The sequence below is a fragment of the Delphinapterus leucas genome, chromosome 7 (assembly GCF_059928025.1).
Source record: "Delphinapterus leucas isolate spDelLeu-1000000601 "Yukka" chromosome 7, BTC_Dleu_Yukka2, whole genome shotgun sequence".
Taxonomy (NCBI): Eukaryota; Metazoa; Chordata; class Mammalia; order Artiodactyla; family Monodontidae; genus Delphinapterus; species Delphinapterus leucas.
This window is the reverse complement of record NC_143135.1, coordinates 366,826-394,777: the sequence shown is the minus strand read 5'-3', so window position 1 is coordinate 394,777 and position 27,952 is coordinate 366,826. Positions and strand designations below refer to the sequence as shown.

Genomic DNA, 27,952 nt, shown 5'->3' with positions numbered 1-27,952 from the left:
GGGCAGGATTACAGCTCCTGGAGGGCAAGGGTGACAGGGGGGAGATGAGAGGGAATATGTGAACACCCAAGTGACATGGTGCCAGGGGTGGGGGTGACCTGCTGCCCTGGCCTGGTCAGAAACACGCAGGTGTGGACACCCACGTGACTGGCAGTGTGCTGTCCTGTGGGGCAGACACACACACACACACACACATACACACACACCCCTTCTCGGAGAGTGACGCCCTGTGAACCAGCGGTGCCATCTTGGGGCTGCCATACACACGCACGTGCGCTGGCCATGTAAGGAGAGCCGTGCAGGGGTGCCCAAACACGGGACCCAGGGTAGCCCTACCATCCTTCCTCTGAGCTCCCTCAACGTCAAGAATGGCCCCTGAGTCTTGTCAGGAGGCTGAAGATGCCGAGGAAAAGGCTTTCCCATCCCTGGTGGACCGAGAACTGGTCAGCGGCCACGTGGGGCCCCCAGCCAGCGCCTCTCCTGACCGTGGGGCTCCCGCATGCCCTCAGGACACCAAGCTCAGCTCCACCAGGATGGTCTCCTCTGTCAACCCGCAGTAAGGAGGGGAGGGGGGAGGTCAGCCGCTTGGGCCAGGCCAGCCAGAGAGCAGGGCCTGATCAAGCGGAAGGAGCGCTGGCCTTTCAGGTCTGCCCCGGAGTCCCTGGACCCCCGCACTCTGCGGCTGTTGTGGAGGCAGCGAGAACTGGAGATCCAGGCCCTGCGGTGGGCAATCGAGAACCACCGGGAGGCCCGACACTGCCGTATCCTGCAGGAAGTGGCTGGGCTTCCAGCCGAGAGGTCAGCAGCATATACTGCTGGTCCCCCGCCTGCCCAGTCCCCGTGCCGACCTTAACTCCGAGTTCATGTCTGACTCCAAAGTCCACTGCCAAGACCGCAGCCCTGACCCTGGCCCTGATCTTCGCCTCTAGCCCCTGTCCTTACCTGGCCCTGATACCCCACCCCAGCCCTGAAGAAGTTAATATACTGTAAAGCCACCCAGACCCTAATCCCGAACATGTCTGTGGGTGCTGAACCCAACCTGGACGCCACCTCCAGCCCAGACCTCTTCAGGGCCTGACCTGGCCTGGCCCAGTTGCACTCTGTGCCCTCAGGCCCCTAATGACAGTGAAGAGGAGCCCCTTCTTCTCTCCTTGGCTGCCGACCCAGAGGTGGGGGCTGCTGAGATTGCCCTTTCCCCCAGGAGCTCGCGCAGCCAGAAGCTCTTGCAAAACCAGGTCCAAAAGCTGACTCTGGAGTTGGAAGAGCAGAAGGGACAGGCCCAGCTGGTGAGGGGCAGGTGGGATCAGGGAGTGGGGTGCGGACGGGGGGCGGAGGGGGCAGGCAGGGGTTGGCCTTGGCCGGCAGGGTCTGCAGAAGGCCCCGCCCTCCCCGAGCAGGAGAAGGCACACCTGGAGGAGCAGCTGCTGCAGACCAGAAACACGCTGCGGCAGCTGGAGGCAGAGTTGCAGGCCTTGCAGAAGTCCTGCCTCCTGCAGCTGGCCCGCTCCTCCTGGGTGGACCGCATGCTGCGGTCTTCCACGGGCGGTGTGGAGGTGAGCCTGGCCTCTGGGCGCCCCCCCCCCAAGTCCGCCCTCCTCAGTCTTCCCTCCGACAGCTAGCATGTCCCCTTGAGACTGGCGCTTCTGCTGCGGGTCCCTGGGCTGCCTGGGAGGCCTGCCCCCCTCAGGCTGCCTCTGGAACCGGGACCGAGGCCTGGGGCAGGGAGGAGCTACAAGCCCTGTAGTCCCTGACACCTGATACTTAGCAAGTGTGTGCCTCAGGCCCTGGGGAGGTCAGAGGGGAGAGTGACCTTGGGCAGAGGGGAGCGCTTCCCCCCAGCCTGCTGCCCCTTTTGCAGGTGATGACGGCAGAGACCCTGATGGGCCCCAGTGACCTCTCTGAGAACGATCGGCCCCCCACTGCTGGGGTGGTAAGCGAGGCCCTCCAGGTGTGTTCTTGGCTCTGCAGTCCTGCGGGAGGGTCAGGTCATGTGCTTCTTGCTCCCTGGCCAGGGTTTCCGGCTGGAGAATGTGGACTGGAACAGCATCGCCCACCGGTACCCCAACCTCTTCACCAACCTCGAGTCCAGCTCAGATCAACAGTAACTGCACTGGGTGGGGACTCCCTAGGGGTGAGGGGAGGGGAGGGCTTGCCTTGGTTGGTATGGACCAAACTCCAAGTTCCACCCCTTAGTGTCCCTGGACAGGTCACTTAGAAGGGAAAGGGCTCTGGGGCCATCTCTGTCCAGCCATGAGCCCTTTGCCCAGGCTGGATCCTAGGGACTGGGGCCACAACTTGGTGTGCCCTGCCCTCCTTATGGAGGCTGGATGGGGGCAGGGCTGGGGTCCAGGAGCTGAAGCCACGGGCAGCGAGCTGATCTTGGCCTGCAGGCACCTCCGGGCCCCGCCGCTCCCGGAGCTCCCACCAGCCACACAGCCTGACCAGTGGAACTCAGAGCTGTACTGCCGGCAGAGGGAGCATCGTCTCAAGAGCATTGAGTGGAGCTCCCTGCCCCTGGTGGGCACCAGCAGCTCCGGGGGTGCCGACTCTGAGTCCAGCAGCTGCCTGCTGGCTGCACGTTACCATATGCAGAAAGTGACAGGGGACCCTCTCCAGGCGCCAGGCCACACTGCTGAGCAGAAGGAGGCACAGGCACAGAGCCTCTGCGGGGACAGTCGAGCAACGTGGGAAGGTGGAGTGGGCGGGGCTCCCCTGGTTTCTCCCCCTCCCACCCCCGCGGGACTGCGATCTCTGCCCAAAGTCCTAAAGGGTGTCCCCCACCCTCTGGGCTTTCACAGTAGCCCAGTTTGAGGCAGTTGGGGCCTTTCCAGCCACATCCCTAGGGGTTAAGGTGGTCTTGGAGGACGACTGCCACCGCCTTTGCGCTCTGGCCTGAATCCACATCCCCCCACGTCCCAGCAAGTACTGCCAGGCGCTCCTCCGCTTCGCGCAGCCTCCTGGGTCCAGCCGTCTCCCCTGTCTACGATCCGACCCTCGCCTCATGCTGCTCCTCTCCCACGTGGAGCCTCAGGGCGCAGTGGGCCAGGTCTGGCCTCACCGGAGATGTCCCCAGTGGACCCTCCATATTGGGGTTCCCCTCCTGGACAGGCCGCCTCTCCCTGGATCTCCGGAAAACCCACTCGGACAGGCAGGGCAAGAATGGCCAGAAGCCTGAGTCCCGTGCGGATCCCCACTCCCGGCATTACGGGCGCTGTCCAAGGTGAGGACGGGAGCCAGCCCCAAGCGCAAGGGCGGGAGCAGGTCTCCTAGCGGGACCCCGGTGGGAGGGGCCCGAACGTCTCGGCACAGCTCCCCTGCCCGCGCTCCCGCCCCAGCCCCACGGGCTCCTGCCTGAAGATCATGGCGGTGAGCCACCGCCGGAGGTTCGTGCGCATCCTCAACCAGTCACTGGAGGAGACGGCTGACCTGGGTGGCTTCGTGCTGCAGCAGCTGGTGCGCGACTTCCCCGTGTGCATGTACCGCTTCCCGCCCAGCACGCTGCTGGAGCCAAGGCAACACATCACGGTGCGCCCTGCTCCCCGCGCCCCTCGCGGCCCCGCCCCGGCCCCCCCCGCCGCCGGCCCCTCACCCCTCACCGGCCGCCGACGCCGTCCCCAGGTGTGGGGCGAGGCGCCCAGCAGCACCAAGCGGCAGCCACCCTCCTCCTTGGGCCAGGAGCCCGTCCACTTCCACTCCAGCCGGGGCTGCGTGACCCTCCTCCTAAACCCCCAAGGCGAGGTCAGTGCGGGTCCCAGCGGGGGTGGTGGGAAGGGCGGGCTTTGCGGGGTGGAGGTGACCACCGTGTCCCCCACGGCCCCGCAGGTCCTCAGCGAGCACCAGGCCGCTCACTGCGTGACCACCGTGTGCAGGATCTTCGCCGACAACACCGACTTGTCCATCGACCGTTTCCCGCTCTCAGAGGCCCGGCCCGGTGCCGACCTCGCGGAGCAGCAGCCCCTGCCTCGACCCCCGCGCAAGGGTCGGGTGCAGGAGGCCCGGGCCGGGCGCCGGAGGCCGGGGTGAGGACCTCGGGTCCCCCAGCCCGTAACTTCTCCCCAGGCCCAGACTCGACAAAGACCCCAGACCCCCTGCTAGGACTGTCCTCCACCTCCCCAGGGCCCGCCCTTGCCAGGACCACCCTCCAGCTATTCAGGACTCCCCTCAGGTCCTCCACCTCCCCTGGCCCCGTCCCTTCCGGAACCACCCCTTCCCGCAGACAGGCTCTGTCTCTTACGACTTCCCTCACCGCCCTTCCCCCCAGGACGCGGGTCCAGTTGCCCCGCCTGAGCACCAGAAAGCTCCTCCGCCAGCGAGAGGTGCCAGCGCGGCCCGAGGGCGCCGCCGAGACCCACCCAGAGCTCCTGCCCGCCAGCCCCATCCCCGTCCCCGGTGAGTGCGCAGCAGGGAGGGACGTGGAGGGAGGGGCGGACAGCGAGAAGGGGGCGGCCGGCCGACCCCACACCCTCATTGTCCCGCGCAGAGGCCGCGCTGGGCCTCGAGGACTGCCAGGCTAGGAAGGAACACAAGGTCCGGGTGAGTGCTGGCGCGGGCGTCCGGGCAGCCCCCGCCCCGCCCCGGCCCCGCCCTGTGGCCACTCAGGCTCCGCCCCCCCAGGTGCGCCGGAAGAGCGTGGACCGCGGCTGTCCGATGGTGGCGCTGTCGGTGCAGAGCACGGCCGAGAGCAGGTTCGGCTTCCGCTTCCTCAGCTGCCTGCCCATCACCGCGGACTCGCGCTGGCCGGTGTAGGGCCGGGCGGGTCGGCGGCACCGGCGCCTGTGCTCCCGCGTCTCCACGACTGTGGCTGCGGGGCGGGGCGGGGAGAAAGCGCCGGAGGCAGGCGGTGCCAGCTGCATAGTTTATTGAACCAACGCCGCCCACCAAGTAAACCGCATTTCTGTACACCTGAGAGTCGAAAATGATTCGCTTGGTTTCCGGGTATCCGGCCCCAAGAGGAGGGAGCTGGCCACCCCATCCCCGCGCGGGGAACCCCACAAGTCCACCAGGGATGGGAGGCGTGGTCGCACCCTGGTTGGCCTAGGGCAAGCACCTCTGCTCGGGACCACGGCAACCCAAGGGTGGCTCAGAGCCCTGGGGCGGCTGGAGGGCTGGCCAGGGGATGGACAGGGCCCAGCTACAGCCACCTCGGCTGGGCCCAGTCTGCTCTCTTCCAGGCCTGCTCCTCCAGGGAAGGCCAGGCCACACGGAAGAGGTGGGCAGCTGGGCCAGTGGTGGTGAGTTGGACCATCCTCTCCTGGGCTTTCCCTCTTCCCACCCTTGGTGGTCCCAACTCCTAACTTCCCTCTACCAAGAGGGTCCTCTCCTGTACCAGGCTCACTTCCCACCCCCCAACACACCCGCCCAGGTCCTCTGGGTTCTGTGAGGCCAGAGTTCACACGGGGGCTCCCAAGATCGCCCTGGGGCCCTTGCCTACCACCCGGGCCAGCCTGGCAGTGGGTAGTGATATACACTAGGGGTGGGGCTGGGCTGGGGCGATGAGGTTCAGGTGCGGCATGCACTGGAGGCTGGGGGTCTGGCTGCTGGATCTGGTGCTGGCTTTGGGCCTGGACAGCCTTCGGCTCGAGGGCTGGGGCCTGAGGCCACCTCTAGGGCTCTCAGAGCAGTCACTGCAGCCAGCCCCTGACCCAGGCCAGGCCCCAGACTATCCAGGGCTCTGAGGCGACGCCCCCGAAACTGCAGATCTGTGGACCCCCAGGAGTTGCTGCCCCTGTCAGATGGCATGAGGGACTTGGGAGGAGAGGGGGTCAGGTTGTAGCCCAGGGTCCTGGAAGGCTCTGGAAAAGAAGGAAAAAGACGGCATGTCAGACAAGGGCCCCCAAGGAGTCACTTGGGGCGGTCACCATGGGCAGGGCTGCAGTGTCCACTGTGGCTCCTCCCCTTAGCCCTTCACCCCCCCCCCCGCCAAGGCAGCACCCCACTGCCCCACTTCCTGTGCTCCCCAGGGAAGCTGTGGCCCCTCGGCCCTGTGACCTCTGACCTTTACTTGAGCTGGACCCACCTCTGGGGAAGTCTGGGCTCTAGCTTTGGGTCACTGGGTCCCGTCCCCTAGGGCATGCTCACAGGCTGGTGGCCCTGGGGCAGTTCCCAAACCTCCCCTACAGAGCGAGGCCCTGGCACCTACCTGAGGGCAGGCTGGGTGGGTGTGTCCGTGGTCACCCAGAGCCCGCCCGGCCCCGGACTGTAGTAGGAGGTCCTGGCACCCCTTTGTCCCTCACTGCCTGTCACCCCTCCAGCCACTCCTCCTGGCTGCCTGCCTGCTCCCCCTCCACCTTTCCACCCCTCCTGGCTGTCTCATGGCCCACCTTCCCCAGCCCCTCCCCGCAAGCCGCAGCCAGCACAGGAAGTGCAGAGCTTTGACCTGCCCTATCCCTGCTCCACCCTGGCTTCCTTGATGCGCACCCGCCCCCAGTGCCATGCCACCCCGGAGGGTCATTGGGCCAATCTTGCAGCCTACATTCTGTGGCCCCTGCTTACAACGCCCCCTCCCCGGGTTTGCCCACCCAGCTGTTCTGCCAGTCGGTTCAGACCCTTCCTCCAGGAAGCCTCCCTGGGGCCTGCTGGGTGAGGGGTCTCTCTGCCTTAAGGCCCTGCATTTGCTCCTTTCAGCCATGGTCACTCTGAAGCCAGTGTCCCTGAGGGAGGGCCTCGCCTGGCTTAATTCTGTGTCCCGAGCCCAGCACAGGCCCTGTCTACAGAGGAAGGGCAGTCCCCCTCCCCGCCTTGGTCTCCTGCCCATCTGGTGGCCTTGCTCCCTTGGCTGGCCTTGTGCCATGCTCCCCTCAGGACTTCTGGTGGGTCTGTCCTGCTTGCTGGTCCTGGCCCCTCACTGCCCCCACCCCTGGGGCCACTTGCTCTTTCATCCAGGACCCCTCTGGCCTCTGCTCACACTGCCCTTCTCTAGAGGGCCTTCTCTCTCTCTCTCATCCAGCCCTGGGGGCCACATGGTCCCATGGGCTCAGGGGAGGGGGACTTGGGGTTGGAACCCCTTGGTCGTGAGGCCCCAACCCCAAGAGAGGACCTCCCCGTACCCACCCATCTCAGAGCCGAGGTCGCGCAGTACCTGGGGCCAGGCTCGGGGGGCGGGGGCGAGTCGTGGGCCCAGCCTCGTCCTGCTCTTCCTCAGGGCCCCTCTGTGGGCCCCCAGGGGCGGCAGCCCCCTCCTCCCGGGACTCCAGGCACCTACTGGGGAGGGGACTGGGGTGCGGGGAAAGAGAGAGGCTGCAGCCCTGCGCCTCCTTTGGAGCCAATCCCCGATGAGTGTGGCTCGGGCTGGTGCCCCAGCCTTGGGCTCCCGTGACCAGCCCCTCCAGCCACCAGGAGGACCAGCGAGCACTCAGCCAAGGCAGGTCTCAGCCAGAAGGGACACACAGGGCGGCGGGGCCAGGCTGGGGGGCGGGGAGAACCCACCGCAGGCGCAGCTCCCTCAAGGCCGGAAGCCTGGCCGAGGCCAGGAGGTGGCGGCTGTCTGCAGGGTCAGGCCCTGGCGCGGAGGCCCGGGCGGCCAGGTCTTCGGGCCCGGGAAGTGGCAGCCTCTCTGGGTGCACCCCAGCCTGGGGAGGGACGGGCTGGTTCAGGGGCACGGCCTTCGGGGAGGTGCTGGGGCAGGCACTGTCAGGCCGGGGCACGGCCTGCTGGGGGGAGCAGGCTGTACCTGGCACTGGTGCCGGCGCTCCTGCAGGCCTTTGGCGGGGTTTCCACAGAGGACCCGGCCGGCACCTGAAGAAGAGGGTGCGGCTGGGCCTAGTTCGGGGCTGAGGGGCTACAGGGCAGCTTCACGCCGAGGTGGGTCGCCTACCGTGGGTGAGGCTGCTGGCGTCGTCCTCTGGGGCTGGGCCCTGGGGAAGAAGGCCTGCAGGCAGGGGGCTCCCGGGGACCAGCAGGGAGCGGGGCCAGGGCCTTGGGGCCCTGCGCTGGGTCTCAGGTGAGCATAGCTCGGGGCTGCGTCTCCAAACGGGGGATCCGTGGGGAGAACCTGCACAACAGTCAAAATCAGAGGTCATCAAGGCCCACGCCAGCCGGCCACCCAGGATCCCCCCAGCTGAACCCTGTCCACGGAGCAGGGCCCCCCACCACCCAGCATCCGTGTGCCCGAGGCCCAGCGCCACCAGGGGGCAGGTTTGGCCCTCCTTTCCCCCTGAGGATGGTTGGGGAGGCCCCCACCAGGGCTGCTCACAGGGAGGGTGTCCTGGCCTGGGGGCGGGTGTGCAGGGCTCTGGGGACGGGGCAGGTGGGGGTGGGTGGGGGGGTTCGTGGCTGAGAAGGGACACGAGGCGGCTCTCCGGCTCTGAGACCTGTGGGCGGGGCCAGGGGTGGGGGGGTGGAGCCCTCTCCTGGGGCAGCCCCAGCCCGAGGCCCCTGGACGGCTTCCGTCTGTACCCAGCCCGGGGAGCAGGCTGTCCAGGACGCTGCCCTCCTTGATGGCCTCCTTCACCACGAGCCAGTCGTGGTCCAGCTTCCGGGAGGTCGGCAGGCGTGTGTGTGTGGCCGGCAACTCATCCAAGACCTGCAGCTGGGGGATGAGCTTCCTGACCTCTGCCCGGTAGTTGTAGCCCTGGGGCACCTGCAGTGGGGGTGGCAAGCCTGAGTCTGATGGGCCCGTCAGGCCAGCATTGCCCTGTAGCTGCTGCCCCCAGACCTGCTGGGGGGCAGTGCAGGGGAGCTGGGGAGTCGGGGATGCCATCTCTCTCTGCCCAGGCGGCCAGGCCAGCCTGGGTCACTCTGGGACAGCAGGGACTGCAGGGACCCCGGGCTCTTACCCATGCATGATCTCACTCTCTGGGCTCACTGCCAGGGTCCAGGGGTGCCCTCTGGCCTGCGGAGCTGCCCTGAACTCAGAGCTCCGGCCCAGTGGGCGGCCGCTGTGCACAGGCACCACGAGTAGCTGGGCAGGCGTGTGAGCTCTGGGAGTGCACGGGCAGTGCGGGGGTGTGTGCAGCCGCGGGCAGTGTGCACAGACCCCCAGTTTACGAGCAGCGCTGCGGGGGGTGGGGCTGCCTCTGCACGGGGCCTGCATGGGTGTGTGTATGTGAGCGTGTGTGCTTGTGTACATGACTATGTGGAGACTGTACAGAATACGCGTGGTTCCCCATGGCGTGTGCACAGACTTCTTGGGGTGTACGCGTGGCCCTTCGGAGTCTGGTCCTGGCCTAGGAGGACGAGCTGGCAGCCGCCGGGCCTCCAGCAACATGGGAATGAGCTCCTAGTGAAGAAGCCCCGGCAATAGGCGGGTGTGCCCTAGGCATGTGTCCTGGGATCCCCTGCGACCCGGCCGGAGTTCAGGTGGACAAAGCAGTGCCCGGGCCGAGAGGCCGGAGCTACAGAGCGCCTCCCCGCCCGGTGCCCACCTGGTGGGCGGGGCCGGGGCCGGGCCACAGGCATAGCGGGTTGCCCTCCAGGGTGAGCGTGGCCAGCCGTGGGCACAGCTGCAGGTAGCGCAGCTGCCCCGGGTCCTGCACACAGTTGCCCTCCAGGTCCAGCACCTCCAGCTGCTCAAGCAGGCACAGCGGGCTCAGGTCCGAGACGTCGTTGTAGGAAAGGTAGAGCTCCTGGGGGGCACGGGGGGGGGCTCAGTCAGGACCCCCCTCCCCCCGCACTCCCCGGAGCGCCGCAGACCCACCTTCAGGGCCGGGAAGGAGCCGATGCCATCCAGGTCAGCCAGGCCGCAGCGAGCCAGCCACAGCACCTGCAGGCAGCCCAGGGAGGTGCCCAGGTCCCTGCAGAGGGTAGGGTTGGCTGGTCAGTGCGGTCTTGGGGCGGAGGGTCATGTCTCAGTGGCTGTGAAGGCCCTGTGCCATGCCTCCTGCCCAGCCGCCACCCACATCTGGCTGTCTCCAGGTTCAGGGACAGCTGTGACTGGCTTGGGTGGCCTCCAGGCCGAGGAAGGGGCTCCAGAGCCCCTGGGCCCCTGTCTTCCCTCCTGGCTGCAGCCGCCTGTCTTGGGCACCTTATCCAACCCCTGCAGGGTCCGGGCCTGGCCGCGGGAGCTGCCCTCGTGCTAGACGGCCGCTGCCCGCTGTAGTGGGTGTCCCCTCCCTAGCGGGGTCAGCCGGGGTGTCCTCCCTCCCTCTTTCCTCCCGGCCTTTTTTGTGGATGATTTCCCTGTGTCACAGCCCCTCCCCTTGCCCGCACCTGGGACTTGTTTGTGCCACCCTCCCTTGGCGGCCACTCCCCTGCCAGTGGGCAGGCCGGGGCTCTCCTATCTGCCCCCGACCTCAGTGGGCCCCACCTCTGCCCGCGGGGTCCTCTCAGCCTGGGTGACCCTCGTCTCCTGTCCGGGCACCGGCCCACTGTTGCACATCCTTTCTGTCAGCTTCTGGGATATTCCCTTTTGTATTTTCTCTCCTCGCAGTCTCTGCTCTCGTATCTGGAGCTCAGCCTCTCACGTGTGGTCTCTGAGAAGGAGCTTGTTCTCATCCCTTCTCTCTCCCATTTCCATCTCTTTGCCTTTCCTCTGCTTTCTGGGAGATTCCCTTCTCTTCCAACAATGCTGGTGACATTTTTTGTCAGCCCTCATACATTTAATTCCCAAGCGCCCTTCGTTGTTCTCTGATCTTATTTCATGGCATTCTGGTTTTTTTTTTTTTTTTTTTTTCCGGTACACGGGCCTCTCACTGTTGTGGTCTCTCCCGTTGCGGAGCACAGGCTCCGGACGTGCAGGCTCAGCGGCCATGGCTCACGGGCCCAGCCGCTCCGCGGGCATATGGGATCTTCCCAGACCGGGGCACGAACCCGTGTCCCCTGCATCGGCAGGTGGACTCTGAACCACTGCGCCACCAGGGAAGCCCTCTGTTTTGTTTTTGTTTTGAGGGTGCAAAGAAGCCACGTCTTCTTCCGTGTCTCTCAGAACATTCACTAAAGGTGCCTGGACGTTTCACTCCCCTCCTGGCATTGTCTGCTTCCTCTGGGGTTCTGTGGGTTTGTCCTGACTTTTCCCTTTCATGCTGGGGCTATTGCTATATTCCTAATTATACTATTAATAGCTTCTTGGGCATTCAGGTTGGGAGCGAGGGTCTGAAATGCTGCCTGGAAATGCTGACTCACTGGAGACGCTGAGGTGAGGGGCTTCCCTGTGGTGATGAGGTGGCACACGTTGGTCCTTGCTGGCCGCCCTGCCCTCCCTGCTCCGGCTCCAGCAGCTCTGGTCTCCCCATGGTCCTGAACCGCACCTGCACTGTGGTGCCCCTGGTCTTGGCATCTGCTCTTCCTCCTGCTTTGGAGGCTCTGCCTGCTCCCCTGGTCCAAGTGAAGGCGCCTCCTCACCTCTGAGGTGTTCCTGGCCCGCCTCACCTTTCTGCGTCGCTGGGGCCCATCTTCCGGTTCACAAATTCCCCTTCGGTTACGTCTCATCCACCGATTAACCTGTATGTTGCGTTTTTTAAGTTTTGTTCTGTTACCGTAATCTCCACCTTTAGTTACAGAGATTCCATGTTTCTCCCCAGTCTATTGCCTTCAATGCATTTTCCAATCATCTTTTAATTGGCTGAAATTTGCGTCTCATGATTCCTTCAAGAGGGGCTAATCAAACTATTTTCCTTAATCTCTTACTCATTCCAAAATGTTGGCTGGGTATGAAATTCTTGATTCATACCATCTTTCTGCTGGGCTGTGTAGACATCATTCTACTGTCTTCTGGCTTTGAGTGTTTCTATGGAGAAGTCTGAGGAAAACGTCCTTTTTTTTCTCTTCTTAAAGGAAGACTTGATCTCTTTCCTTGGCTGCCCCCAATATGATCTGTGTCTTGAAGTCCAGGAACTTTATTAGGATACGTTTCAGGGTTGCCAATTCAGTTTCAGTTTTTTATTTCAATCTGTAGATGAAAGTTTTCTTTTATGTCTGACAAGTTTTCTTTATCCTTTAAACAACTGTTAGGTTCTATTGTTTCTCTTCACTTCTGTAAAGATTACAATTCTGCACATGCCAAACCTCTGCTAGTTGCCCTCCAGGATTCTTTTATTTTTTATTTTCTTTTATTTTTAAAAATTATTTAATTTTTGGCTGCATTGGGTCTTTGTTGCTGCATGTGGGCTTTTCTCTAGTTGCGGTGAGTGGGGCTTCTCTGTTGCGATGAGTGGGCTTCTCACTGCGGTGGTTTCTTTTGTTGTGGAGCACGGGTTTTAGGCGCATGAGCTTCAGTAGTTGCAGCATGTGGGCTGAGTAGTTGTGGCTCACGGGCTCTAGAGAGCAGGCTTAGTAGTTGTGGCACACGGGCTTATTTGCTCCGCAGCATGTGGGATCTTCCCGGACCAGGGCTGGAACCTGTGTCCCCTGCATTGGCAGGCGGATTCTTAACCACTGCGCCACCAGAGAAGCCCTAGAAAGTTAGATCTTTAAATACATTTATCAAAAAACTGGAAGGAGTAGAACAATTAAGCTAAGCATTCAGCTCAAGGAGCCAGAAAAAGAACAACAGCAAATAACAAAAGGACATGAAGGAAAGATGTAATCAAGATTAGAACAGAACCAGTAATAACTAGAAAAAACATAGAGAAGATTAACAGAGCCCAGTGCTGATTCTTTAAAAACTTAATAGACAATCCTCTGGCAGGACTGATCAAGGATGAACAGAGGGACAATGCAAATAAATGTATGGAACTTAAAAAGAGGAATAATTATGGCTATAGCAGCAATTTAAAACAACAAAAACCATTATGAACAAACTATATACCAACATTCTTGAAAACTAGACAAAGCTGGTGCCAAAAGAAAGAAAACTAGACTAATAACCACTAAAGAAATTAAACAGTGATTAACACCCCTCACCCCATCCCCGCCAAGTCCCTGGATCTGGATCAGTTTTAAAAATAAGATCTATCATGGAATAGACAATCTCTATCTTCCACAATAATTTCCTGTACAGGAAGTTTCAAAAAATTAAGCAGTTGAAGAGAACAATAAAAGGGAGGGCCCCGTCTGAGTCAGTCCTTGATTCCAGGACCAGAGAAGTACAAACTGGGGCATTAAAGCACTATCACTCATGAAGACTGATGTGAAAATTGCAAAGCAAATATTATTTTAAGGTTACAGTGATTTAAAAATAACTCATCAAGTAGTGTTACTGCAGGAATGTAAGGATGAATTACCATCACAAAATCTGTCAGTGGAATCCAGTGCATAAATAGACTAAAGGAGAAATATCATTTTATGATCACGTCAATAGATGCAGAGGAACCCAGACACATACCCGTTAAGATCGGGAACAAACCAAGGATGCCTGCTACTGTCACTGCCGCTGTCTAACATCGTACTGGCTAGTAGATCCTGGCCAAAGCAATAAGACAAGAAAAAGGAGCAGGAGGATTTGAGTGAAAGATAGCACTCCTAACTTGCTGATAACATCACCATCAGTAATGGAAACCCATCTGAATTAACAAATTATTTGAATTAATAGGACAGTTTGGCAATAATGTTAAATACAAAACAAAGGTACACTATTGCCAGAGGTAATAGACCCATTTATAAAAATCAATTGTTTTATTGATTTAAAAAATCTATTCTAGGAAATCCAAAAAAGAGGGCATATATGTATACATATAGCTGATTCACTTTGCTGTACAGTAGAAACTAACACAATATTGTAAAGCAACTATACTCCAATAAAAGTTAATAAAATAAAAATTTTTTAAATCTATTCTAAATCAGCATAGTGTTTCTCTAAATTTGCAACAATCAAACAGAATACAGCAGAATCAGGCCCTCATCCATGATTATAAAAATACTATAAGTATGTGGGAATTAATTCAGTTCTGGTTTCAGGGAGCCCTGCCTTCAGAGGAGGCTGGTGTCCTGCCCTGTCCCAAGTGGCAGCAGGGTACACAGGTGGGGGTCCTGGTTAGCCCACTCCAATCATAATTCCATTCCCTTGCTAGTGATTGGTGTAAGAGAGTGTATACATGATACAGTTCTGGCCAAAGAAACACAGAAGAATGCTGGGAACCTTCTTGTTCTTACTGATGGACACAGGAAGGCACATTTCCTGTTATGGGATGAATTGCATCCTCCCTCCCACCAAATTCATATGTTGGAGTCCTAACCTTCAGGACCTCAGAATGTGACCTGACATGGAAACAGGGTCTCTGAAGATGTAATTGGTGGAGGTGAGGTGGGCCCTAATCCAATATGACTGGTGTCCTTACAAAAAGGGGGAATTTGGATCTGGACACAGGGAGAAGAAGGCCACGTGAGCTGAAGGCAGAGATTGGGGTGATGAGTCTACAAGCCAAGGAACGTCAAAGGTGGCCAGCAAACCCCCAGGAGCGAGGAGTGAGCTGGGTTCTCCCTCTGGCTCAGAAGGAGATACACCTTGATCTTGACTCGTGGCCTCCAGACCTGAGGGAGTCAGTTTCTGCTGTTCAAGACACCTGGTTCGTGGTGCTTTGTTCAGCAACCCTAGAAGACTAGCTACCACACTCCCTCAGCCCACCAACGTGGCTGCAGCAGCCCCAGGCATGGGGATGGGGGCCACATCCTGGGGGGCCACCGGCTGCGTGAGCCACCACTGGGCTCCTTGTGTGCCCTCAGAGACAGGGATTCTCACCTGTTCTGTTCCCTGACATATCCTCTGTGCTTAGAACAGGGTTTGCCCCGTGGTCCTTAGGCACTTAAGGGATAAACAATTTCTCACTGCTCAGGCTGGTTGGCTGCAGGTTTCTGTAACTTGCAGCTGAAAGCGTTCTAACCTATAAACTTTACAGAAGAAGTTTAAAGACTCTATTAAAAACGTTAAAGCACACATGAATGGAGAGCTATACCATATTCATGGATGTATATAACATAAAAATTAACCCAAATGAGCATGTGCCTTTTTAAAATTCCAAAACAAAACAAAACAAAATCCTGAAAGATAAGGGTGTGTGAAACCCAGCAAACTGATCGTAAAACTCAAATGCAAGAATAAGTGCTCAGGAATAGCTAGGTCAGTTTGGAAAAAGGAAAACTACGATGAGGGTAACAGATGTTACAGATTAACACAAAGGCGCACCAATGAAGACTGTGATGACAGAGCTCCTCACTCCGCCAGCGTGTCCGCGTGGGCCTGGGGTAGACGATGCTGGGAAAACCAACTCACCAGGTGGTGCTAAACAGAACTGGGTCCCCATCTCATATCAGGAGTGGAAGCAACCTCACAGATAAGTAGGATTAAAGACCCCAAAATGAAAAGTGAGACCATAAGTGAATAGAAGAAAAAGTAGAATATCTCCAAGACCTTGGGGTGCAGACAAACCTCCTAAAAAACACCCACAATACCAGCCAGAACTGATGGGCTGGAACAAATCAAAATGAGGGGTTTCTGTTTAAGTGAAAGCCACCATGGTCTGAGATCACGGGAGGAGGAAGGGTGGAGAGTCTTCAGGGGACACACACACGGTTAAGTTGTAGTTGAGAACTGTCCCTTCAATCATTTTAATGATCTCCAAGTTAGTTGTTGAGTTTCAGAGCTTGTTACTGTGGTTTCCCCACACAGTGGTCCTGGTGAAGGGTGCTCTTGTCAGATGCTGGCTGGCCTGGAAACCAGCCCCATCTGTCCTCACGTCAGTGACACTTTCAGGGGCTGAATTCTCTCTCAGCTTCGGATGAAGTGACAGCCATCACATGAAAATTACTTTCCAGTCCTCATAACACTGCCTGACGTTTTAATGTCTTGACTATCTCTGTCATCAGCTAAGCTGTAATACTACTTCATTGCACTGTCATATTGAATTAGCTTCCTTTTACAAATATTTGTTTACTTTCACTCCGTGGAGATTTGCAAACAACATTTGGCCAAGTTTCAGGATTCGCTAACAGACAACTTAAAGATTCCTTACAGTTTTCACTGTCGTTATCAAGGAACAGAACACATGTTTTATATAAATAATGATTTAATTTTTTCTTGGAATTGATTTTTTTTGAAATCAAATACTTTGTTTTGTTACAAATGGTAACAAATACTTAATTTTATACCTTCCACTTCTCTTTGTACTTTCCATCCTTTATATGTTTTCTATATATTTTATTGTTCTTTGAGCTAATTTGTAAGCCTTAATAATGAAGGAGTAAATATGATTTTTTTTGTCTTTGTTAACTTAAAGTATTGATGTCTCTGTCAGAATATTGCTGAACCATGTATAGGTACTAAAGGCAATTCTGAGAACCTGCTTTCCAGACCCTTCCTTGCAGGCCCAGGAGCCATGCAGGAGCCGTGGAAGCTGGCATCCGCCTGCTTGTCCCTACCTACGGGGGCCACGCGGCCTCTGATCTTCTTTGCTTCCACTTCTAGGCTTTCAGGTGTTTTTCAAATTCTTTTTGATGTTTATTCGACAAATAGCAGTACAAATAGGAAAAATCGTGCAAGGCTGCTTAATGAATACCTTTATCATCTCCTCTGGAAATGACTGGATACTTACAGCCCATTTAAAACATCAGGAGAACTTTCTAGAATTGGGACTGGCCTCCCACTGCCCCAAGACGGCTGTCTGGCCGCATAAAACCAGCAGGGCTGGGCTTCCCTTGTGGGGCAGTGGTTAGGAATCTGCCTGCCAATGCAGGGGACGCAGGTTCGAGCCCTGGTCCGGGCGATTCCCACATGCCGTGGAGCAACTAAGCCCGTGCGCCACAACTGCTGAGCCTGAGAGCCACAACTACTGAAGCCCACGTGCCACAACTACTGAGGCCCACGCGCCTACAGCTCGTGCTCCGCAACACGAGAAGCCACCGCAATGAGAAGCCCACGCATCGCAACGAAGAGTGGCCCCCGCTTGCCACAACTAGAGAAAGCCCGTGCACAGCAACGAAGACCCAACGCTGCCAAAAATAAATAAATAAAATAAATTTATAAAAACGAACAATAAAAAAAAATCCCAGCAGGGTTTTCCTGACACCCATTTTGTTCAAACACCCCATAAACTCTGATATTACCTCAGCTTTGTTCTTTCCAGCCCGACGAAGTAAGCAAAAACCTTAATTTGTCCTGAGTTTTGCATTTTGTCTTTTAAGCTATTAAGATGCTGTTGTGTTTCACGTGGGGCCTGAGGTCCGGCTGGGCAGTAGCGGCCATGCTCCTCTGCTTGTCTTGCTGCGCTGATGGGGGCCGGCTCAACCCCCAGCTACGGCCCCACCAGCACGGGGACACAGTCCTGGGCTGTGGTGAGGGGTGGGGGGATGCCCCAAATCCAGAAGCTGGTCGGTGATGAGCCGCCCAGGCTCGCAGGTTGGGGGTCCTCTGCCAAAGGTCAGTGGGCACCTTCCGGGCACCACAGGGAGGTCCCTGGAGACCTCGTCAGCCACAAAACCTGGTGTGACCAGCCTGACCCTGACTGCAGGCTCCGGGTGGCTGGCGTCACCCTCAGCGGGGCCTCCAGCTGACCAGGGGTGGGCAACGTGACCAGGGGTGGGCGTTAGGGCCGGGAGCTGGAGATAGTGGGATGCTCAGGACCCCACCCAGGCCGGCAGCACGCCCTCCCCCGTGACCACCGCGGGGGGTGGACACTCACCTCAGGGAGCCCAGGCAGCTGCCATTCAGCTTCAGCTGGCTGAGGTTGGGCAGGTGCAGCCCTGTGGGGCCACAGGAAGAGAGGTCAGCGCAGGCCCTGCTGCCCTTTGCACCTTCAGAGGCGTCAGCGCCCTTCGGCCCCTGCCGCCCGACGGCTGCTCTGAGGCCCAGGGGCAGCCTTGGGGCCACATGCTGATGTCTGAGGCCCGGTTTGAATGACGCAGGCCAGCAGGGGAGGGTGCAGGAGGCACCCCGTGGGGGCAGAGGCACACAGAAGGCCACGGGGCCACGGGACTCTGCGGGGTCTTGCCCCCAGGCCGCCTCCCACGGGGAACTGCAGGCATGGCCAGACCACACGCTGGGCTCCAGAGCACAGCCCCCCCAGCCAGTGTCCCGTGCTCCCAGGGCCCCGGGAGAGGGTTATCAGTCCCTGGAGAGCGGGGTGCAGGGCAGGTCTATGGGTGCAGTGGCCCAAAGACCAGATCCTGGTGGGCAGGGCCCGAGCAGGCCGAGCCTTCAAGCACGGCCTGGCCATGACAGTGGAGGGTGTGCATGGGGAGGGGCTCTCACCAAAGTTCCCCAGGCTGTTCTCGTGGGTGTTGACACACAGCTCCAGCACGCTCACCAATCGGAGGTCATCCACCTGGGCCAGGGCCTGCTGCAGGGGTCGGTGGGGAGTCAGCCCTAAGAGTTGGACAGAAGTCACACACACCCCGCCCTGCCCCCCAGTGAAACTGCTGCTTTTGGCTGCAAGCCTGGAGCAGGGGGCAGGCGTTTCCCTGCCTCACCCATGTTGACTGTGGCCACGATTGGCTCCAGCTGGACGACAAGTGTGATGTGACGGGAGTGGAGATTGTGATCCTGTGTGGCTGGTGGGGCCGTTGCCAGAGAAGGGTGTGACCTGAGGTGTGCTGGTGTCCTAACGAGACCCATGGAACAGACCCAGTGCAGCTTGGGGCCGGGAGCCCAGCTCTGCTCAGCATGGCCGAGCCCCAGCCTCCTTCAAACCCATGGACGGTACACCTGCACTGTAAGCTGTTGAGTTTGGGGGTTGTTCGTTACGTAGCATCACTATAGCAATAGCTGACTCATACAAAACTTGGGATCTAGGTGCAGCTCCAATAGCTACCATAACAAAAATGATGAAACGATGTGACACTGGATGGGAACTGGTGGGGGGCGTGTGACGTGAGTGTTACTAAAGCTGGAAAGATGGAGACCCAGGTCATGTGACAATGGAATTTTTGGTAAAAGGGTCTCCTGTAGTAACCTGGATGGCAGAAGACACACACAATGAACCTGTGATGGGGGTGGAGAGGTGCCAGGCAATTGTGGGCAGAGTGAGCTGGCCACAGTTCACTGCATTTGATGAGGTTTTACACAAGGCAGAGTTCAGAGCTGGTGGAGAGAGCCCAGGGGTCCTGGAACTCGTGGCTTGGAAAATAAAATGGCTTCTCAGCTCAAACCAGTAAAAGAAAAAATGAAGAAGGGCTTGGAGTTAGGATGACTCAGTAAGACTCAGCCTCAGGGAGAAACCAGTTGCCACATGCTGACTACATGCGAGAGGGTCTGGGAGGACAGAGGCCTGAGACCCCCAGTTCCAGTGACCGAGGGAAATGCTTCAGCAGCCACGCTTTGGCATGGTGGGCACCGGACTCAAATATGTTAGGAAGCAAGGGTGGTCCTGGGGTGCTTAGGCCACGCTCACACAGGCAGGCTCTCTCCCCAGCCAGGAGCTGGGTGGGGGAGGGGGAGGTCCCAGGGTGGACGGAGTAGCTCTGATCAAGGCGTGTCCCCAGCACCCAGCCCATGCAGCAGCTGGGGTCGGCGGCCTGACGTGACGGGTCCACACTGGACCAGGACCCTGGGTACTGTGGGCGCTGCAGGCCTGGCTGGAGGGCGGACACACAGGGGCTGCTGGGGGGTGTGGGGAGGGGGCCGGCGGGAGTGTCCTGTCCACCTGCAGTGACCAGACCTCGTGGACCCTTCTCCGAGTTGGTCAGGAAGGTGCGTGGGGACCTCAAGCAGCCAGGCTTCCTTCTGTCGAGTGTTGATGGGTGCGTCACCCCAGGGTCTCCAAGGGTCCCTCACCTGGGTGCAAGTGTTTGTGCGGGCTGGAGGGGTGCTGGGGAGCGCCTGGCCCTTAGCGTGGCCAATGACGGGCGAGAGCAATGGCCAGAAAGGGAAGGGGTCCGGTCACCAGGAGGTGCAGGGCTGCTCTCTGGGGTCACTGGGCAGGAACCTGCAGGCGAGAGGGCTCTGCAGAACCTGCTGGGTCCCAGTGTGGGGGTGGGAAGCAGCTGCCACCGCACCCCAGGTTTGGGAGAGAGGCTTCAACAACTGCGCCAGATGCGGTCAGTGGGACCCCAGGATGCCCCGCCCTGCAGATGGCCTGCTCCCTCCTCTGCTCGTGGCTCCCTGTCTGTGCGCCACGCGCTTGGATGGGCTGTCACCCTGTTTCCCACGGGAATGAGGGGCCTTCTCTCTGGTTCACGGAGGGGTCCCTGGAGCCCAGCGCACGGTAGGGGCTCAGCAAATCTGAGGCTGGGCCTGGCTCGGGCCCTTCTGCGGCCTGAATGCCTGGGGGACGTCTGTGTCACCAAGCACCTGGGGTCGGCCCAAGGGTGGAGCAGGCGCAGGGGCCCCAGCGAGCCGAGGGCATCTGTCATCCACGCGGGCCCCTGCAGCCGAGCCCAGCCCCCCGGCACTCACCAGTCGGGCAGGTGACAGGTGCTCCTCTGGCAGCCGCCCGCTGTGGCTGCCCCCTCGGCTGCCCGGGGCCTTGCTCTGGGGGCGGGGCTTGTGCCAGCTCTGCCAGCTCAGCGCCCGCACTTGGACACTGGCTATGCTTGGCCAAGGCCCATGGGCTCTGTCCCAGGCCTGGTCCATTCACATCCAACCTGCTGGGTGTAGGCAGAGGGCAAAGCTGATCAGCCTCTGCTCTTCCTCTGATCCACAGCCCAGCCAAGACCCTGTGCAGCCCTTGATGTATGCACGCACACAACAAGCCCCCGGAGCCCACCTCTGGCCCGGAGAAGGCTGTAATGGTGAAGCCCCAGCCTGCCCGGGGGCCTTGCCGTCTCCTCCCTCAGCCTGGGCTCACACCCCTGGCCTGGGCAGGCCACCCTCCCTGTGCTTCTGCCCGTCCTTCAGGGTCCACGCGGGGTGCCAGCTCCGGCCTGCCCTCTGAGGCCCCATGTAGGCCGGGGAGGGGGGCTGCCTCGAGGTCCCATTCGCCCATTTGCTGCTGTAACCAGCAGCAAGCCTCTGCCTCAGGCCTTGTGCTGTGTGTCCTTCTCCACCTGATGGTCTCCGACCCTGGGGGGCTCAGGACCAGGGTCTCAGGCACTCCCCCCCTACCCCTGTGCCCATTGAGACCCCCTCACCTGGAGGCAGCTGCTTTTTCCCACCGTGGGTCAAACATCTAGGCAAGAGGGCAGCATGTGGTCCCAGGCAGCACCTGCGGGAGAGACAGTCAGGTTGGCCTCCTGGCCAGGTCACCATGCTCGAGGGACCTGGGACAGGCTGGGCCAAGGCCACAGGGCCCAGAAGTGAGCAGATGCCAGCCTGGGGGCTGGCCCTTAGGTCCTTTCAACCATCCTGATGGGGCACCTGGCCCGGCTGACTGGAAAGACAGCCATATGGGTGACCGACGCTAGGGTGCCTCTGGGTCCATCCAATGCAAATGCTTGGTCTTCAAATCCCCACTTCCCTCCATCCCCAACTTTACCCTCTCCAAAAGGGGTCCCTGGCCTGTTGCTCTGGACCATCCCCTGTGGGCTGGCCTCCCAGGCACCCTGTCCCTTTTGGGCGTTACCCGCAGGCCCACAGGAGGTGGTCCACCTGCACTAGGCTCACCTGGCATTGCTCCTTAAAGACATAGATGCCTGTGCCTGGCCCCAGACCCTGGAATCATTTCTGAGGGTAGAGCCAGAAGTCTGTATGGAAATCCTGGCTTCTTCCCTCCACCTTGGATCAGGGCCTCGCCAACCCCTACCCCTGTGCTCCCTCCCGACCTTCCTGGACTTACTACCTGATAAGACCGACCCCCTTCTACAGCCCTCAGTTCAGTTGAGTGAGTGCCTTGCCTGAGACAGCAAGTGAGCTCTGTGTGGGCAGGACACTCACCTGCCATGTCCAGTGTGCAGAACAGGGGCTCAAGAATATCCCCCCCAAAATCAGTGAATGTGGCAGATGCAGCTTCTGGCCACTGTTCTTGTCTATCACCCCCTGTGGATGGTCAAGATTCATCCTCCCCGGGGCGGGGGTGATCAGCTAGCCTTTGACAGAGAGGGTGGGACAAGCTGGGCCTTGGGACAAGCTGCCCGGGCTCCACGTGCCCTTGTCTGGAAAATGACCACACACCAAGGACCCAAGGAGGTGAAGGCCATGCAGGGGAGCCTCACGAAGAGCCTCGCGGAATTTCTGGCCAGGATTTCTTTCCGAAAGTTCCTCTGCTGCCTGCCTTTCTCCAGCTGGTGAACGGCCCTAAGCCTCAAAGGAGGACCCCAGCACCAGGCCCCCTAGGAAGATGCTGCCCCCACCTACCCCAGGGCTGCTAGCCTTGGGCTCTGGGAAAGGGATGGTCTGGCCAGACTGTGGCCTGGGACGCCAGTGGGCCACCCTCTTCCCTTTGTGCCTGAGAACAGCTGACCTGAGGTCCTGCCCATGACTAGGCCCAGAGTATGGGTCCAGATTAGCCAAAGGTCTTGGGGTCCAAGGAGCAGGGCCTGGGTTGGAGGCTGAGGTTCCCATTGAGACACTATCCCTTCACATCTACTCACTGGCCTGGACCCATCCACACTGTTCATGGCCCTGATCCCATCCTGCCCTGCCACTCCATGAGCCCCCGAAGTTGGAAATGTGGTGGCCTTTCTCTCTCCACGGCCCAGACTAACACCAGCTCCTGGCCGGGCTCATCACCTCTCTGGGTCCCCTCCACCTGCTATCCCTTCTGAGGGTAGGGCCTCTCCCCTCCTAGGTCCCCATCATGGAAACTCCCAGAGTGGGTCCCTAGGCAGGGCTTGGGGTCCCTCCTGTCCCGGTGACCACGAGACCCTTAGCAGGGCCAGGGGTTGTGGGATGGGTCCCCAGGGGACCAGATCTGACAATTGGGGCATCACTGGGACCTCACTGTCTTTCTGCTCCATCCCCGGCCTCAGTTTCCCCCCGACACGGGAGGAGACAGCGAGGCCTGCGGCCCCGGACCCAAAGGCACGCTCGGCTCTCACCTGAGGGATCGGCCCCGGTGCCTCAGCCTCGGGGGCTTGGTCCCGGGCGTCCTCCTTCGCCAGGCGCTGTCTTCGACTTGGGGTTGTTCTTCCGGCCGCTGGGTTGAGGGGCCTGGGCGCCAAGGCAACGGGGGCGGGGCCTTCTCTGAATCTGCAAATATTCATGAGCCGCGGGAATCTTCCAGCTCCGCGAGGCCGAGCCACGCCCCCTAGCAACGGTTGCTAGGGCCGGCGGGAGGGCGGGCGGGGCGGCGGCCAACCAGGTTGGGAGGTTCGCGCGTGTCCCGCCCCGCACGCGCGGGAGCGCCCCCGGGGCCGATAGGGCAGCTGGGGAGGTGAGACGCGGTCGAGACGGCGGGGCGCAGGCAGGCCAGGTGTCGGCTTCCGCAAAGGTGGTCTGGGGTGGAGACTCGCGCCCACCTTTCTCAGGTGGTAGGCGCCCGTGTCGGGTCGTCCCTGAGGCCAAGGCCCTGCGGGATTTAAAGGAAGCGCTTTGGGAAAGGACCCTCAGAAGACGAGGGAAATGCAGACCTGGACTCCTGGAGGGGAGTCCAGAGTGTCCGCGCCGGCCAGAGGCGCCGTCACCCGTTTTCACTTATCCGCCTTTACTTCGCGTCTACGCGCGTCAGGCGCGAGTCGGGTTTCGTCGTGGCCGCGGCGCAGTGCGCGGGACGGCCAACCGGACACAGCCACGGCACGTGGGGTCGGCGCCGTGCCTGGGGCGGGGGCGGCCCCCCCCCAGGGGCCCGCCGAGGTCAAGGCTTGCAGTGGGGTGAGCTCCTGGGGAATAGCACGGAGCCGGCACGGGAGGGAGCCGAACGGCGCAGAACGGGTAGGAATGGAAGGGGGTGCCGGCTGAGCAGAGGGGGAGGTTTGGCCTTACGTGTAATGCACCATTCTTTCTTATAAACAAGGAGAATGTGTTTATGCGTTACTTTGAAATTTTTTAAAATGTTAAATCATGTACTTCTGAGAATCTCTAAAGGAGATACAATGTGCATATTTATGCTTGGGGTGGGGGAGTCTTCAACCCCCTATGGCAGCTTTTGGGTTGGATTTCCTGGGTACCGTTTGGGCCTCAGGGTGAGCTCCTGCAGGGCTGGGCTCCGGGCTTTGGGGAAGCTGGGTGGACGGGTAGTCTGCAGGGCCTGCCGAAGTTGGGGGAAGCTGGAGATCAGGGAGCGCGGGACAAGGGCCCTCTGCGGAGCTCGGGGCGGGGCTGCGCACTACGTAAGTGAAAAACAAGACCCCCCGCACTGGGTAAAAAGATTGAGCCGGACTCGCTGCTCTGCGGGCTCAGACGTACCCGCCCAGCCGAGGCGCCCTGCGCCGCCTGGCCCTGGGCGCATGGCTGAGCCGCGCCCAAGGACCCCGCCGAACCTGCCAGGCGTCCTGGGAGCCGGGAGGAGCCCCTTCCGAAGCCACCTGCACCTGACCCGCGTCCCGGCAGCCCCTCCGCTTTTCCCCGGCCTCGGGTCCGGGGGAGTCTGCGGTGCTGACCCCGCGGGCTCCACCCTCCCTGAGGCTCAGCCCTCGGGCTGTCCCCTCCGCTCCGGAACCCCTACGGTGTGCTGCGCGGCACGGCGCAGGGACGGCCTAGGGGGGCGTGGGCACAGCTGTGCGCGCCGTGAAGGTGCCCAGGGGCCCGGCGCTGGGCTCCAGGAGCGGCGCAGGGGCTCGAGTCGGACATCAGCGACCCCGCCCCAGTCCACACCCGGCCGCGGACCCGCTTCGCCGCGGGGTCTCTATCTCCCCGCGAGTCCCGACTGTTCCCGGGAGAGTCTGGGCAGTTTCCGGAGAAGCTGTCTCCCCCGGACCCCGTCCCCAGCGGAGCCAACCCCTCAGGCCGCGGCCCACGAGGCCCAGCCGGGCGGGAACCGCCCTCCGCGCAGCTCCCGGAAGCCCCGCCCGGCCGAGGCCTCTGACGGGCGGGCCTCTCGGCCAACCGGGGTGGGGCAGAGCGGGGCCCGGCGCGCGCGGCCAATGGCAGGCTGTGCCGGGCTGACGGACGGGCGCGGGGCGGGGCGTGCGCGGCCCGGTCGGGTGTCCGCCGCCCGCAGCCCGAGCCGCACCCGCCGCGGACGGAGCCCATGCGCCGGGCGAGCCAAGTGCCCCGACCCCGGCCCCCGCCGCCGCCGCCGCCCCGCCCCGGCTCCGGCCCCGGGGGCAGTCGTGCCAGTGAGCGGTGAGTGCGGCGGGGGCGGCGAGGGCCGGGCGGGGGGCCTGCTGTCCTCGCAGGGCGCGCGGGGGCGCAGGTGAGCCGCGGGCGGCGGCGGGCGGGGCGCTGCGGCGGGGGTTGCGGGCGGCGGCTGGTCCGCTCTGCCTCACCCAGACCAACCCCTTCGGCTCCGTGTCCCGGGCCCTGTCTTCCGGGGCCCCACAAGTGCACTGGGTGTCCCCGAGCGGAGGCCCGCCCGTGACCATGGCGCTAGGCGGGGTCTCCCACCCGCCAGAGACCCAAGGACCCCTGCGAAGAGCTCGGGCACCGGGCGGCCATCACATACACCAGACGAATCTGAGGTTTAGGAAGTCACTGCCCACTGTCCCCACAAGGGCATCCCTTCTTTAAGCGTCACAAATTGGGGGCACCCCAGCTAGGGGCCTTGGCCCCAAGCCTTTTTCCTTTCTCACCTGTGTCCTTATTTCCACACCTCCTTTGGGTCTTTTCCTGTGATCGGCTTCTGCTTCCTGGAGCCCTGGCCCCCTGCCCACCTCCTCACCTTCCTTATGCTCTCCAAAGTTCTTCTGGCAGTGGGGCCCCGTGGGTTTCCCTTTATTTTTCCTTTATGTGGATTTTTTCTTTGGAGCGTAGCCCGAACCTGCCAAGGCAGGGGTACTTTCTGTCTGCTCGTTATCGTGTGTCTGGAGCAGTACCTGGCATGCAGTAGGTGCTCAGTGAATACTTGTCAAATGCACCAGCATGCCCGGGGGTGGGGGGGCCTGGAGCCGGTTGTCGGCTGCCACCAGCCTGTCCGGGCACGCTGCTGTGTCCGCCACTGTGGCAAGGCCTGTTCTCATGGGGGCGCTGGTAACGTCAGCCCACGGCGCTTCCAGTTCAGGCTTCTTGCCTACCCAGCAGCTTCTAATTCGGGTGCATGCTTGGGAGACGCTCTCAGCTGTCAGCCCTGCCTCTGGGGAGCCGGCTCCCTGCTTCTCTCACACAGTCATTAAATGCAGCTGGAGGCAGGACCCCCCTCCCACCTCTGGGCTGGAGGTGCCACAGGTGAGCGGCTGGGCCACCATTCTGGCTGCCGCCCCTGTTACCTGGATGTCCGGGCCCAGAGGGCAGGCTGGGCCTGGGCAGGCTGGCCCAGGCAGCTCAGCGGGCCTCCCCTGCGTGGTCTGGCCGTGCTGAGTGCCGCTTCCTCGGCAGGTGGGACAAGCGACCACTGCAGTGCCTTGTGCTGTGGTCCTTTGAGGAGCAATGACGGAGTATAAGCTCGTGGTGGTGGGCGCTGGAGGCGTGGGGAAGAGCGCCCTGACCATCCAGCTCATCCAGAACCACTTTGTGGATGAGTACGACCCCACCATAGAGGTGAGCTGGCCTGGCCCCTGTCCACAGCCTGGCTCCTGGCACGGGCTTGTTTTCTACCCACTCTGCAGGAAGGGGTCTCTTCGTCGTAGGTCCTGGGGGGCACGAGAGGAGCGAGGGAGGGTCCCATCCCCGGAGGGCCTGCTGTCTCTAAGCAGTGTCCTCCCCAGGACTCCTACCGGAAGCAAGTGGTCATCGATGGGGAGACGTGCCTGTTGGACATCCTGGACACGGCGGGCCAGGAGGAGTACAGCGCCATGCGGGACCAGTACATGCGCACCGGGGAGGGCTTCCTTTGTGTGTTTGCCATCAACAACGCCAAGTCCTTCGAGGACATCCACCAGTACAGGTGAGCTGCCCGCCAGCCCTCGGGGGCCTCCTGTCCTCCCTCAGGGGCCGCGGGCAGCCTGCCCGCCGGCTCACGCCTTCCCCCTTGCAGGGAGCAGATCAAACGGGTGAAGGACTCGGACGACGTGCCCATGGTGCTGGTGGGGAACAAGTGTGACCTGGCCGCGCGCACCGTGGAGTCTCGGCAGGCCCAGGACCTCGCCCGCAGCTACGGCATCCCCTACATCGAGACGTCGGCCAAGACGCGCCAGGTGAGCAGGCCCCCTGCCCCCGCAGCCAGCCAGGGCCCCGCCCCGCCCCGCCCGGGAGCCGCACTCACTGCCCCCTCTCCCTTGACGCAGGGCAGCCGCTCTGGCTCTGGCTCCAGCTCCGGGACCCTCTGGGACCCTCCGGGACCCCCGTGACCCAGCAGCCCCTCTCGCTGTAAGTCTCCCCGGATGGCAGGGCAGCGAGGGAGGCCAGGGCCCGGGTCTGGGCCGACACAGCTCCCGGGGGAGGTGGAGGTCCCCGGAGAGAGCTGCCCTGAGCCAGACCGGAGCGGTGACCCTGGGGCCCCCACCCCTGTGCCCCCAGATTGCCCCACGGGTCCTGGTCAGCCCCAGCCCCTCAGTGGGCCGCGGGGGAGCTGCTGAGGACAGGTGTCCACGGGGTGGCCCCTGGGGCCGGAGAGGAGCAGGGTCCAGCTCCCCGTGTGCGGGGTGGGGTGAAGGGGCTGGGGCTCTGCTCGAGGCCGAGGCAGTGGTCCCCCCCTGAGCTGGCCTCCTCTTCCCAGGGCGTGGAGGATGCCTTCTACACGCTGGTGCGCGAGATCCGGCAGCACAAGGCGCGCAAGCTGAGCCCGCCTGACGAGGGTGGCCCGGGCTGCCTGAGCTGCAGGTGCCTGCTCTCCTGACAGCGGCGTGGGTGCGGGCTGTGGAGGTGCCGGATGAGACGCGGGCTGAGGATGCAGGGAAGGAAGGAGGTGCTGCCAGAGCCTGGCCAGCCCAGGTCGGTGGACAGAGTGACCGCGGGCCTCCCGGGACGCTTTGCACAGACTGTCGTGAACTGACGCCGGCGGCCCCCAGTTGTCACTCTCCTCCAGCCCCGTCCTGGCCCACTGGGCACAGGCTGAGTCGCAGTAAATTATTTCATGTCTTGACCCTGGCATTTGGCTGAGGTCGGGAGGCTGCGGTGCGAGTGACGCCCCAGGAGGCATGCGGGAACCTCAGCTTCGTGCATCCGGCAGCTTCTCTGCCTCTGCGGGCCCCGGGTGCGTCCTCCGGAGACCTCTGAGTGCTGTGAGAACCAGCCCGTCTACCACTTAGCACACGAAACTTTATTCACCTTTAACCGGCAAGAGGGGAAACTGAGACCAAA

General features: G+C 61.1%; 3 protein-coding genes and 1 pseudogene across 11 annotated transcripts; 2 read left to right on the top strand and 2 right to left on the bottom strand.

The window, feature by feature from the left end:
* The first annotated feature begins 351 nt into the window (after positions 1–351).
* Positions 352–4,845, top strand: LMNTD2 (lamin tail domain containing 2). Its single transcript, XM_089914284.1, is given in 15 exon segments — positions 352–556; positions 646–798; positions 1,202–1,286; positions 1,398–1,553; positions 1,859–1,930; positions 2,013–2,101; positions 2,391–2,715; positions 2,968–3,067; positions 3,070–3,220; positions 3,336–3,525; positions 3,619–3,738; positions 3,823–4,019; positions 4,262–4,389; positions 4,481–4,533; positions 4,615–4,845. Coding segments are annotated over 15 exon segments (2,139 nt in total). The 5' UTR covers positions 352–368; the 3' UTR covers positions 4,747–4,845.
* LRRC56 (leucine rich repeat containing 56) lies at positions 4,686–20,938 on the bottom strand. The gene is made up of 12 exons (XM_089914271.1): positions 20,872–20,938; positions 20,198–20,388; positions 18,056–18,143; positions 17,487–17,547; positions 9,635–9,731; positions 9,363–9,563; positions 8,395–8,578; positions 7,814–8,017; positions 7,670–7,734; positions 7,426–7,568; positions 7,079–7,212; positions 4,686–5,792 (listed from the first exon to the last, which is right to left on the bottom strand). The coding sequence occupies exons 2-12, from the start codon at positions 20,372–20,374 to the stop codon at positions 5,500–5,502; spliced, it is 1,647 nt and encodes a 548-aa protein (XP_089770397.1). The 5' UTR covers positions 20,375–20,388; positions 20,872–20,938; the 3' UTR covers positions 4,686–5,499.
* On the top strand, positions 18,397–27,734 carry HRAS (HRas proto-oncogene, GTPase). Of its 9 annotated transcripts, none has more exons than XM_089914281.1 (6): positions 18,498–18,515; positions 26,090–26,251; positions 26,419–26,597; positions 26,688–26,847; positions 26,943–27,019; positions 27,369–27,734. In XM_089914281.1, the coding sequence occupies exons 2-6, from the start codon at positions 26,141–26,143 to the stop codon at positions 27,430–27,432; spliced, it is 591 nt and encodes a 196-aa protein (XP_089770407.1). In that variant the 5' UTR covers positions 18,498–18,515; positions 26,090–26,140; the 3' UTR covers positions 27,433–27,734. The 9 variants fall into 9 exon arrangements, with proteins under 9 accessions (XP_089770409.1, XP_089770407.1, XP_089770408.1 ...); XM_089914282.1 differs by lacking the exon at positions 18,498–18,515 and adding an exon at positions 23,035–23,051; XM_089914278.1 differs by lacking the exon at positions 18,498–18,515 and adding an exon at positions 23,046–23,108.
* Positions 23,786–25,734, bottom strand: LOC149748652 (uncharacterized; annotated as a pseudogene).
* Positions 27,735–27,952: the final 218 nt, after the last annotated feature.